This window comes from Danio rerio, chromosome 20 (assembly GCF_052040795.2).
Source record: "Danio rerio strain M-AB ecotype USA chromosome 20, GRCz13ab, whole genome shotgun sequence".
NCBI classification, from domain to species: domain Eukaryota; kingdom Metazoa; phylum Chordata; class Actinopteri; order Cypriniformes; family Danionidae; genus Danio; species Danio rerio.
This window is the reverse complement of record NC_141040.1, coordinates 46,493,963-46,506,883: the sequence shown is the minus strand read 5'-3', so window position 1 is coordinate 46,506,883 and position 12,921 is coordinate 46,493,963. Positions and strand designations below refer to the sequence as shown.

Here is a 12,921-nt window from a genome sequence, read left to right as displayed (position 1 = left end):
TTTACAAAGCTCGAGACAAATTTACATTTTGAAATTTTTTTTACCTATCATCAGACACATTTACATGTGTGTCACTTCCGGTGTGTGGTACATTACCTTTCCATAAGGAATCTGTAATTGTAAATTAGTTTCGGGAGTTGTAAAAGTGTTTTTTCGTCTTGTTCATTTTTTTTAAAAAAATTAAATTTGTTTCGTCCTTGGTAAAATAGTTTTTCCTATGTAATTGTGTCTGATGATAGGTAAAATGTTTTTCAAAGTGTAAATTTGTCTTGAGCTTTGTAAAAGTGTTTTACAATTTGTAATGTTGTTTTGGACTTCCTGACCACCGTAGCATGATAATCTTAACCGGACCGTGAGACCAGTGTATGTTCACACCCCTAGCAGCAGCACTCCGGGCGTCCCGAGTTTGAATTCCAGCTCGAGGAACTTTCCCGATATATATATATATATATAGATAGATAGATAGATAGATAGATATATGTCTGTCTATCTAATCTGTCTGCCATCCATCCATCCATCCATCTATCCATATTCAAACTGCTTTCATCTATCTATCTATCTATCTATCTATTTATCTATCTATCTATCCATCTATCTATCCTTTTTCAAACTGCTTTAATCTATCCATCTATCCGTCCATCCATCCATCCATCCATCCATCTCTCTCTCTCTCTCTCTCTCTCTCTCTCTCTCTCTCTCTCTCTCTCTCTCTCTCTCACTTCACTTTCTGTCAACATACTGTCCTGTCAAATAAAGGCAAAATAAATATTTAAAAAAAAAGAATGCTGTAATGTTTAAATAATTTTCGTGAAATAATTTAGATAAAATTCGTGAAGGTCATGTGACCATCTGGAAGAACGCAACATCTCATTTCTCAGAGGATGCGTCCTGTGCTAGACCGAGGTAACTTGACAAGACCACTCTCCATAAGAATGCGAGTCCATTCTCTGCGTTCTTGGAAGCCATTGATTGGTTGAGCTATAAGCTAAAAGAAAAGCAAATGTTGTTCAGTGTGGTGTCAGGAACACAATTCAAGCAAAGAAATTGGTCAAATAAAAGAAAAATTTCTATTTCTTAGACTGACGGTAAAAGGGCTATTTACTAAGCTGTTCATTTTGGTGGTTAACAGCTTGCGTGGATTTACTCTGTACTCACTATTTACTTTCCCTCAAGTTGTTCCAAACCACTTTTTCTTTATTCTGTTGAACACAAAAGAAGATAATTTTATAGAAAGCTAAAACCTGTCACTTCCATAGTAGGAAATACAAATAGTATGGAGGTCAATGGTTACATGTTTATCTTAAAATATCTTCTTTTGTGTTCATAAAAAAATCAAAATAAAGACAAACATGTCAAGGGTGAGTAAATGATGATATAAATGTCATTTTTTTGGACGAACTACCCCTTTAATTCAGTGTACTTGCCTTGTAGGGAGGCGGGGTCAGCAGTGCCATTGTTGTGATTGGCTGCTGATGCCTCTTCCAGCTCGTCCAGGTACAGACGGTAGCGGTGCCCGCTGTCGTCTTCATACTCCACATTCTCATCATCTGAGTCCACCTCTGGAGCCACATAAACCACCTCAAACTCAATTTCTCCCCTCTGAAGAGAGAAAAACACAACTGCGTTAGTTTCTCGAAGTGTCAGTGTATGTATGCAAATCAATTCTTTTTATTATTTCAGGTAAATATAACCTTTGGTTGTTCACACAGTAATCATATGACTTAAATTTTGAATTAACTGAATGATTGATTTGATCCACTTTTTTCTATGATGATTTGATGAGATAGTTTGATGAAAGCGTGACTTGAGTGTGGAATCATGGGAGTTGTGGACTTTATTAAATCTCAGAGCCATAGAGAGACAACGCAAGTCAAAAATGTTTGATTGTCATGTGATGCTAAAACATACAAATCTTATTTTAAAAATTTGACACCTTTCAAAAGTGTAAAACCAGCCGTCTTCAGGTGTAGCTCGGCTCTAAAGGCTAACTTCCGACAACTGTTAAAAGCCTCTTCGGGCCACCATTGCTGTTAAAAAAAAACGTTCCATCAGAGTCAACTCTCTGGCTGCAATAGTCAATATATTGACTTATAGACGTGGGATAAGGATAATGAGGGAAGTTAATTTTGGAGGTGTGATATATTGTCTATTATATACAGACATTCAAGATGATGATGATTAGACTACACAATATGACAAGCTAAGATTTTTGTCAAATGTGCTACATTCTGCTTTCTGTGGAAGGCGGGGCTTATGTAGCATATCTATGATATTTTTTCATGTTCCAATTTTAATTATTCATTTAATTATTTTCATTTTGGCTTTGTGTTTTTCCACACACACTCATTCACACACATACACTACAAACAATTTAGCTCACCCAATTCACCTATACCACATGTCTTTGGACTTGTGGGGGAGACAGGAACACCCGGAGGAAAGACACGCCAACATGGGGAGAACATGCAAACTCCACACAGAAATGCCAACTGACCCAGCTGAGGCTCAAACCAGTGACCTTCTTGCTTTGAGGCGATCGTGCTACCCACTGCGCCACCACATTGCCATGTTCCAATTTCTAATGACTGAATATTCTTAAAAATAAATAGCATACCTGAATTATTACACTTTTATATTGTAAAAATGTATTATTTTTTTAAGAGTGATAAAAGTAGCAAAAATATCGTTTATCGAAATTAATTTAAGTGCAATAAATCACCAAGCAAAAAATAGATATTATGACAGCCCTAGCGAGAAGTATCCGCATATCCTACTACTTCTGGCAAGATTCTGTAGTGCGCATCCAAAGGACATTGCGCTATCCCATAATGCCAGACGAGTGAATTATCCAGTTGAATTATGATCCAGCCTTTCACTCCATTGCTCTATTACATTCTACTGCACTCCTGAAATATTTGTTGCAATCCTACATAGGTTTGTATAAGATTTATGATTGGATTTACTGACGTGTCATTTCTGTAGTACATAATCGTTTCTTCCTGTTGGAGACAAAACCTCCAATTATCTGCATTGATCTGATTGGTGGATTGCTGCACAAATGGTTGTCTTCTGTAAGGTTCTCCTCTCTCTCAAGAATGCTGGAGCTCAGACAGAGTGACCATCACTCACATTGATTACCTCCCTGACTAAGTCTCTTCTCCCCCAATCACTCAGTTTAGATGGCCAGCCAGCTCTAGGAAGAGTGCTGGTGGTTTCAAACATCTTCCTCTTACGGATGATGGAGGCCACTGTGCTCATTGGAACTTTCAGAGCAGCAGAAATGTTTCTGTGACCTTCCTCAGCCTTGTGCCTCGAGACAATCATGTCCAATGAACTGAATCTACCACAGGTGAACTCCAATTAAGCTGCTGAAGCATCTCAAGAATGATCAGTGGAAACAGAATGTACCTGAGCTCAATTTAGAGCTTCATGGCAAAGGCTGTAAATACTTATGTACATCTGATTTTTCAGGGGGGGGTTTTTATGAATTTGCAACAATTTAAAAAATGGTTTCACACTGTCATTATAGGGTATTGTGTGCAGAATTTTGAGCAAATAAATGAATTTGATCCATTTTGGAAAAAGTGAAGCGCTATAAATACTTTCCGGATGCACTATTTAGCAAGGCTTGGGTGTTGGTGCATAAGTAATTTGGCTTTCAAATGTTTCCTGAATTGTGTGCCGACCAGTAGCTTTTGATAGGGGGCTCCTTTTCTGCTGGAGATACTTTTGCCCTAAAAACTTGTATAAAAAAAAGAAACATACATATATCATAGGAAAGATATAACACAAAAATTTAGCGGTTTTAAAACCTTGACTTTTCCAAACCACAGTAAAACTGGTTATCGTCCCATGGTTATCGCCTAAGTTGAAATAATCCATAATTACACCTCACAAGCCCAATTAGAGAGCATCTTAACCTTTGTGGCTTCTCTGCAGGAGTGATTATTTGAAATGTGCTTCCAATAATGAGTTATTGGTCACCCGCTAAGTGATTTGACAGCCCCCATGCTGAGCTCGAGCTGAAGCGAAAGCGAGCACGTGTATGTCTTACCTGCTGTGAGAGGATGGTGACGGCCTCTTTGTGCTTCGCATCTCTCAGGTTGATGTTGTTGACGGCTAATATGGCATCTCCCACATGCAGTCCTCCGCAGCGCTCTGCAGGCTGGGTAGGGTGGATTTCGGAGATGAGGATGGGAACGCCGTGCTCTTTACCGCCCTGTATTCATTACAGGTAGGCGAACATTAAATCAGTTCCCTGATCTTCAGACATACAGCGATTTATTCATTTATGGGTGACCAAAATGAAGAGTGCTTTACTATCATTCAAAGGTGAGATTATACTGCATAATAAGTCAGAAGCTGAACTCACAGTAATGGAGATGCCAAGTCCTTCATGATCTTCTTTGGTCAGAACCACTTTGCGTATAGGGCCCACTCCTTGAGTCTTTTTCAGAGAATCTGTGTCCTGTAAATATACAGATGGCTTACTTGAGGGTAAATCACATGCATTAATAATCTAAGTTTTTTGAGGTGATATCAGCCCTGTGTAGTCATGTGCAGATTTTTAGTTTTTGTTTTGTTTTTTGAAATATTGGACATTTGACACTTGCCCTCTTTTGTAATTTTTTTAATGGTCATAAATCACATTAAAACCCAAGAAAGAACAGTTTCAATACTGATTTTCTAATAAATTACCACTCACTTTCATTGTTTTATTATAACCAGTGCTTCATTTGAGCCGGATCTTGCCCGTTCCAGTGTTTGTGTATGTGTGTGTGTGAGAGAGAGAGAGAGACTGTGAATAAGTGCAAGCAAAGGCTGCGTGGATTGAGCACACACACACACACACACACACACACACACACACACACACACACACACACACACACAAACAGACAAACAAACAGACAGACAGACAGACACACACACGCACACACACACGACAGTAGTCACCATGCGCATGTTCAGCCAATCAACTTTCTTACGGTTACAATCTCATTGATTGATAATTGTTTTACCCGCAGTAGCACCAAAAATAAATAATAGCAAAAAAATGAGGCAGTTAAGCATATTTTCAATATTTAAAACCACGAGTACATCTGATAATGAGCCTGATCAAACGAGATCTTGAGAAGATGAAACTGCGTCCCAGTATCAGGATAGCAGGAGGCGTATCAGCCAGAAAATATGACAGAGAGGAAACTGTGGGCTCTTCTTGAAGTTTAGACTGAGTGAGTCATTTAATTATTTGATTTTCACTTGGCACATAATAGTGAAGTGAACTGAATAGTGATTGTTCATACGATTTATGTTTGTAGCTACATTTTTATTATCTATGACAGAGCTATAACGTTATATGGCACAAAATAATACAATTTTTAATTGCAAATTGTTTAAAGACGTCATGTTCTGGAAAAACTGAAATGGTGTGGTGGACGTCAGTCACGGTAACCTTTATTTCCTGGTTTTATTCAGGGAATAATTCATTTACAAATTAAGCACAGATTTTTATTGGGTGGATCTCATTGCTGTTAATAGTTCTAAATTTAAATTTTTCAATAAAAATGAATATTTAAAAAAATTAACTAAAAAATTTTAGATAAGTAGATTAACTAATTACAAAGACTGTTTATTGATTAATTCTTTTTGCATTGTGGGGGGCTCTCCACACCAACTCCAGTGTGCAGCATCAACTTGGATGATGTGACAGCTGCCACAGGACAACGGCGCCAGCGCGCTCACTAACACCAGCTATTGGTGGAGTGGAGAGACAGTGAGAGCCAATTCGGTGGACGGGGATGATTGGAAGGCCATGATCAGGACTTTGGCCAGGACACCGGGGTAACACCCCTGCTCTTTCATGAGAAGTGCCATGGGATTTTTAATGACCACAGAGAGTCAGGACTTCGGTTTAATGTCTCATCCGAAAGACGGCGCCCACTGACAGTGTAGTGTCCCCTTCACTTTTACTGGGACATTAGGACTCGCGCAGACCACAGGTTGAGTGCCACCTGCTGGCCTCACTAACACATCTTCCAACAGCAACCTAGTATTCCCCAGTGGTCTCCCATCCAGGTACTGACCAGGCTCAGCCCTGCTCGGCTTTAGTAAGCAACCAGTCTTGGGCTGCAGAGTGATATGACAATTTAAGGTTTACTCTAGAATACTAGAATTTTTGTAATTCATTATTAATATGCTATATTAAAATAATGCACTTTCTCCTGTTCTTTGATTAATTACTTCAAACTCGATGCAATAACAGCCTCATGATTGCGTCTGCAACTAGTACACGTCAGTCTGTTCATTCACAAACTGTGTAAAGTGAAAGTCTCTATTTAATATATCTGCATAAATGGTAAAAATGAATGTCCTGGGAGTTTTTTAAAACAGATGCACGCCAATACAGGAGGATCTAGAGTGGCTTAATAGTGTTTCATTCTGCCATAGAAAGTAAAATAAACTTGCATATGAGTTTCAGACGCGCTCTGGCGGAGCTGTTCACTGTTCCTGTCAGCGATCTCCAAATAATATCCAGCTGCAAACTCAACCGCCATCAGATTGACGCATTTCAACAGATTTAGGGTTTTACTGTATTTACAGAAAACAATAAATAAATAAATAATAATAAATGTAATATATATATATATATATATATATATATATATATATATATATATATATATATATATATATAAATAATATAAATATATAAAGGTTTAAATGAGCATTTTATACAAACATTTTAGAGAAAATGTCAGACAGGTGGGGCTTCAAAAATTGATCGGAGAAATAAGTGAAAAAGGTTGAGACCCCCTGCTCTCATGGAACCTTTCACAAGACGGTTATTCAATTCGCCTTAATTTCTAAAGCGCTTTTACAAGCTTAGATTGTGTCAAAGCAGCTTAACATAGAAGTTCTAGTAAATTGAAACTGCTTCAGTCCAGTTTTCAGAGTTCAGTTTAGTTATGATGTGTTCATCAGCATCTTAAATCCTTGAAAGTTTTTATTTTTTCATTTTGTTTTAATTATGTTCATTTATAAAACTGTACTTTGTATTATATCATCTTTACATCAAATTACAAAAAAAATCGAATTACTGCTTTTGCGAGGTGTTTCTAAAGCAGCATCTATGGGCGGGACAGTAAATTTGACCTCTCTCTTTTGGCTGCTTTTATTTCATTATTTGAGCATACAAATGTATTTGTTTAAAAAGTATTTGTTGTACTCTCCTATTCACTACCCTTTAAGTTTACAGAACTATGATGACTTCTGCTGCTAAGAAACACGAAAATGGAAAAAGGGTTCATATACCCCAAGTAATCTAGTTAATATTTAGTTTTTAGTACCACTAACTTAAAGTGCATTAACTAAATGTGCTCTTACATGGCCTACAGGTGATGGCAAGGGTTTCTTGGGATCGTTGCGCCCTCTGCAGGCTCGAATCACTGTTTTGTGGCGGTGCAGGTGAATCTCTGCTTCAAGCTGGTTCCACAGTTTATCATGAGCTGGTCCTTTCATGTCTCGCCCAAGCAACTGGATCTGCTGTACCCTAAATAAAACACAAAAAGCATTCAGGTTAGGCCTGGCCAATATGACAAAAATCTCATATAACAAAAGAACTTATCTAATATCCTGATAACGGTACATAATATGTTCATTATATAGTACCGTTTCTGAAAGTTCTATCAATAAATTGTTTATATATTGACTCAGGTGCTGTCCCTTTCTTCTGATCATCCTTGAGATATCGTCATATTGTACAGCCCTATTTTGGGTTTAAAAGGCCAACATCATTGGCTTCCCATATGGAAGACATCAGCACACAAAACCCACATAATGCTCCAAACAGATGAACTATTGTCGATTACCGTCCAGCCAGCTCCTTATCCAGGTACTTGGCTGCCAGCCTGGCTCCATAAACCTCAGCCTGCAGCACAGCAATGTGCCTTCGGAGGGCCTCGTTCTCCTTCTTTAGCATCTTAACCTCTGCCTCCAGCTTGACCTCCTTGACTTTTTCCTTCTTACTGGCCTCCAATTCCTTCTCCTGTAATAAACAATCGAACAAAGACAAGATGTGAGTATAGAGTATCAAACAAATGCGATGTGTGTTAAGGGTCTGAACATTATGTCATTAAATTGCTGTTCTGTATGTGCAGTGCAAGAGGACAAGAGAAACGAAGACCTTCTTCACCACAACAACTACAACTTCACAAAAGTGAGGTGAGATCACCAGACAAACAAACACTCTAGCTGAAATAAACCACAAAAAAATGTGTGCATATAGGGCTGCACGATATGGGTAAAATAAAATAGACATGGCGATAGTTGGTTTTTCTATAATATACAGTTGAAGTCAGAATTATTAGACCCTGTATATTTTCCCCCCAATTTCTATTTACTTGAAAGAAGATGCTTTTCAAACACATTTCTAAACATTATAGTTTCAATAACTCATTTCTAATAACTGGTTTCTTTTATCTTTGCCATGATGACAACACATTAGGGCTGCAAGATAATGGAAAAATCTGATTTTGCGATATTTTATTTTTCTGCAATAAATTATGCGATATGAACACTGTTTCAGACCAGAAGATGGTTTAAATAGCTCTATTTGAACGTTTTTGTGGAGTTTAACAGTATTCAGGAAGAAAAATTCAATAATCACTATGCAAAATAATGCTTTTCTTGCTTTTTGTCTTGTTTCTAGTCCAAATATTGAGAATAAGTCTTCGACCAAATAAAAAAAAATTGTTTAGTTTTTACCTTCAGAAGAAATAATTGAAAATTAAAAGTTTTTTTTTTTTTTTTTTGCTTGTTTTAAGGAATTTGCCAATGGGGTAAGTGAAATAATCTTGTTTTCACTTTGACATGTAGATATTTGGACTAAAAACAAGACAAAAATTCTAAGTTAGAAATGTTTTTTTGCTTAAATCATATAAATACAGTAATTAAATACAATTCTGTGGCTCCCGGTCAACTATGATTCAGACTGCACATATCTTTGCAATGTGACTATTGTGAATGCACACCTTGCAAAATCAATGCTAAAACAATATATTGTGCAGCACTAGAGAACATAATATTTTTCAAGTGACTAGTATTCAACTTAAAATGTGCAATTTAAAGGCTTAAAACTAGATTAATTAGGCAAGTTAGTGTAATTAGGCAAATCATTGTATAACAGCGGTTTGTTCTGTAGACAAATTATAATAATATTGTTCATAAAATGTTTTTAAAAAACTTAAAACTGCTTTTATTCTAGCCAAAATAAAATGTATTAGACTTTCTCCAGAAGAAAAAATATTATAGGAAATACTGTGAAAAATACCTTGCTCTGTTAAACATCATTTGGGACACATTTGAAAAAGAAACACAGAGGAGAGCGAATAATTATGACTTCAACTCTATATTCCCTCATGAATATAATTTCACAAGATGACTATTTTGGATAGAACCCATATTTTACATTGATTGGGGTGTTTTTTGTATGAGAGTGCATCTGCATAAATTATACACAAAACAATCTAATTAAAGCACCGATGAAAACAATAGAACACAGATAAACCTTTATTAAACAGTGCTTTATAGATTTTAGTCTTTTAGAGTCTAACCGTGTTGAGGTACAGAAATTCAATCATCAAATCTAAAATATCCCTGCGTAGTCTTTATTGTACAGTTGAAGCCCCCCTTTATTTTTATAATAAATTGAAGAAGTTCATTGCTTACTATTAATTAATTCGCAGATTATCTGATTTGATAAATAAGCTAAGCCATTTTGGGCTTTTCTTTTGACAAAGCATGCAGCTCTGTATGCTAATTATACAATGGGGTTAAAATGAAAAACTAAAGATATGACCACAGCAAACTGTAAAGGTGTGGTCAGTTGCTGCTGTTTGGTGAAATTTTGCAGCCAAATATCCAATCATTTAAATAAGAATCCACTTGATTGTTATTTATTTTTCTTTTCTTTTTTAATTTATCTTTAATGTTTACCAAATTATGTTTAACAGAGAAAAAAAAATGTTATTTTTGTTAAACAGAAATTGGGGGAAAAAATAAACAGGGGGCTAATAATTCTGACTTCAACTGTATAATTAAACAGTAAATCTTTCTTAAAGTGGCAAACTTTATCATTTCTTGTGCCCAAATGGTTTAAATTCGCCATTAAAACAATTAAACTAAATTTAAAAATGTAACATTTAAATATCTTAGTTACAGGTCTTAATAACACTTGCAAATAAAAATCTGATTTAAAATTAGTTTAAAGTTAAACGCTGCACTGACTCCCCAAATCAGTTGTTTTGAACTGTGGTTTCGGTCAATTATAATCCCAACTTGACATTGCAGATCCTGGCGATTTGACTGTGATTACAGATTTGCACATTGCGATATTGATGCTGAAATGATATATTGTGCAGCCCTAGAGCATACCATACACTGAGGATTGTAACAAATGTAGATTCGACATCATAGTTTGCCAAAAATGAGATAATTCAGCCAATCAGGAAAGTTTAAAATCTGCATTTGTTACAAACTTGAGGAAAAAAACATCTAGCAGTTTAGAGCTGATAATGCTCAGCCTGTACCAATAATAAAAGATGTAGTCACATAATGGGTGAAATTTTGCAGGAGTAAAAATTCATTATCCAGAGTAATGTGTCCAACACTGTTCCTTAAAGTCCAGTGTCTTGCAGAGTTTAACTCCAATTATAACCCAACACACCCAAACCAGGTAAACAAGGTTTTCAGAGTCACTGGAAAGTTTAAATCTGCAGGATGCTGGTCTTCTAGAAGCAGAACACTGGTCAATAGTGTAGCAGAAGTCACTTTCAAAAACCATGCAGCTTTCCGTTTCAATCCTAATGTGAAGTAAACGTTTTTAAAGTGAGCAAAAAAACCCTCTTAAATACAAATTAGATGCATTTGTTAGAGTTTATGATTGTAGAATTGGTAACATAGTAACTAACAGTAAACAAGGCAAGAATAATGGAGAGAGCTGATTTATCACATGGATGCATTTGGCAATTGCGTTTACATCTCCTATTCTTCACATTAGAGCTGGGCGATATGGCAAAAAAAATTATCACGATATTTTTTTCATATCAGTCGATATCGATAATTATCACGATAAACGTAAAATCTTTCTATCTATCAATTTTACTAGATTTTCTGTATGCGAATCGCTTTGTGCAGCTGATTTAACACATTTAGTGAAATGTTTTGGCATTAAGTCATTATTGTTTTATCGAAAAATTTTATATTGTGATAATTATCGATATCGAATTATCGCCCAGCTCTAATTCACATTCATCCTTTTTCACAAAATCACCTCAAGTGAGAGTATAAAAAAGGTTTGGGAACTGATTTTTATACTAAATTTGCCATTTATATTACTCGTTTTTCATGCAATACTTCAAAATGAGCATTCACACTGGGCATTTTTGTGTGAGCTTAAGCAAACCTACTCGTGTGCATTCTTATTTAAATGACTGTATGTCTGGCTGCAAAATTTCACCCAACACCAGCAACTGACCACACCTTAACAGCTTGCTGTGTTTGAAACTTTACTTTTTCATTTAAAGCCCATCTAGACAGTATGATTAACATACAAAGCTGATTGCTTTATCAAAAAAAATGACTTAGAGTATTTATCAAATCAGATAATCTGCTAATTAATTAATAGTAAGCAATGAACATCTTTATCAATAATAAATCATAGTAGTACAATAATAATTCTTATTTCTCATTTTTTTTATATCATTGTGATAAACACATTTTTTTATATATAAAATTTTAAACTTTCTCTCACAAGTTTGACTTTTTTAAAAATCTAGTTCTCATCATTAAATTTGTAAACTCCCAATTTGATGTTTGCATCTAGCAATTGTGAGGAAAATATATGTTAGGGAATATATTTTTTTAATGGCAAAAATCATAACAAACAAAAAATAAAAGATAAAGATAAAACTGGTGAAATTTAGTAGCTTGAATTTTATTATATTTTAATATTATTTATTGATTTTTTTTTTGCAATATTTAGCAAAAAATTAAATGTATAATCTTTCCATTTCTAAAGATCTTCGGTGACTAAAATATTATTTTAATAAATATATTTGTTTAATAAATTAGTTTTGTTCAGTTATATTCACTGAGAAATTGATAAACATATTAGTTTTCAAAATGGAGTGTACACATTTAGGCTGAACACTTTAAAAAGTCAAACTACTTTTTATATTCTATATGGTGGAAACAAGTTTAGATATTACATCTGCATTTCAAAAAATGATCTGAAGTAACTATAAAGGCTGATTTATACTTCTGCCTCAAGCGCACGTGTATGGTCTGGCACAGCCTTCGCGTGGTCACATAGTCCTTGCCGTGGCTGACGCCGATGCGCACTTCTCAAAAAATGACAACACCTTGCAACGATGCAAAGCGCAAGCTCTGTGACCAGCGGATGCTGAGAGCTGTGAGCCCGATGGAGCATGTGTTTACAAGTGTCAAATCCTGTGAATGAGCTCCAGATGGAAACTTCTGTTTTATGTTTACATTATGATTAAAGTTGTTGCACATCCACCTGTTTCTGCCTCCGAATTAGCAAGTTTTTGCTACTTGTACATCAAGGTAGCGTTTAGAAAAAAACTAAACACCCAGGAAGAAACTCGAAACAGAGGAACATATAAACCTATTGCCAGCTAGCGTTTCGAAAATGTTATCGCAGAGCAACACAAACAGCGCGCAGAAACTATAAATGCACGGCTACGCTCAAGGCAGGTGCAGAGGGTCACACCAATCACTTGACGCATAAAGTATAAAGCAGCCTTAAACTTAAAAATTGGCTAAAACAAACAGATTCATGGTAATAAATGCGAATTCCGCCATTTGTACCACTACCTATTTTGTAGACTTTCTAAGTAC

General features: G+C 35.7%; 1 protein-coding gene across 2 annotated transcripts in view; it reads right to left on the bottom strand.

The window, feature by feature from the left end:
* gopc (golgi-associated PDZ and coiled-coil motif containing) overlaps nt 1-12,921 on the bottom strand; it is a 30,446-nt gene that overhangs the window by 1,918 nt on the left and 15,607 nt on the right. For both annotated transcript variants that reach the window (XM_087296416.1, NM_200557.1), the window contains 5 exon segments: nt 7,872-8,047; nt 7,387-7,552; nt 4,373-4,468; nt 4,055-4,219; nt 1,425-1,599 (listed from right to left, as the gene is read on the bottom strand). In XM_087296416.1, the coding sequence (XP_087152542.1) occupies nt 1,425-1,599; nt 4,055-4,219; nt 4,373-4,468; nt 7,387-7,552; nt 7,872-8,047 (778 nt within the window).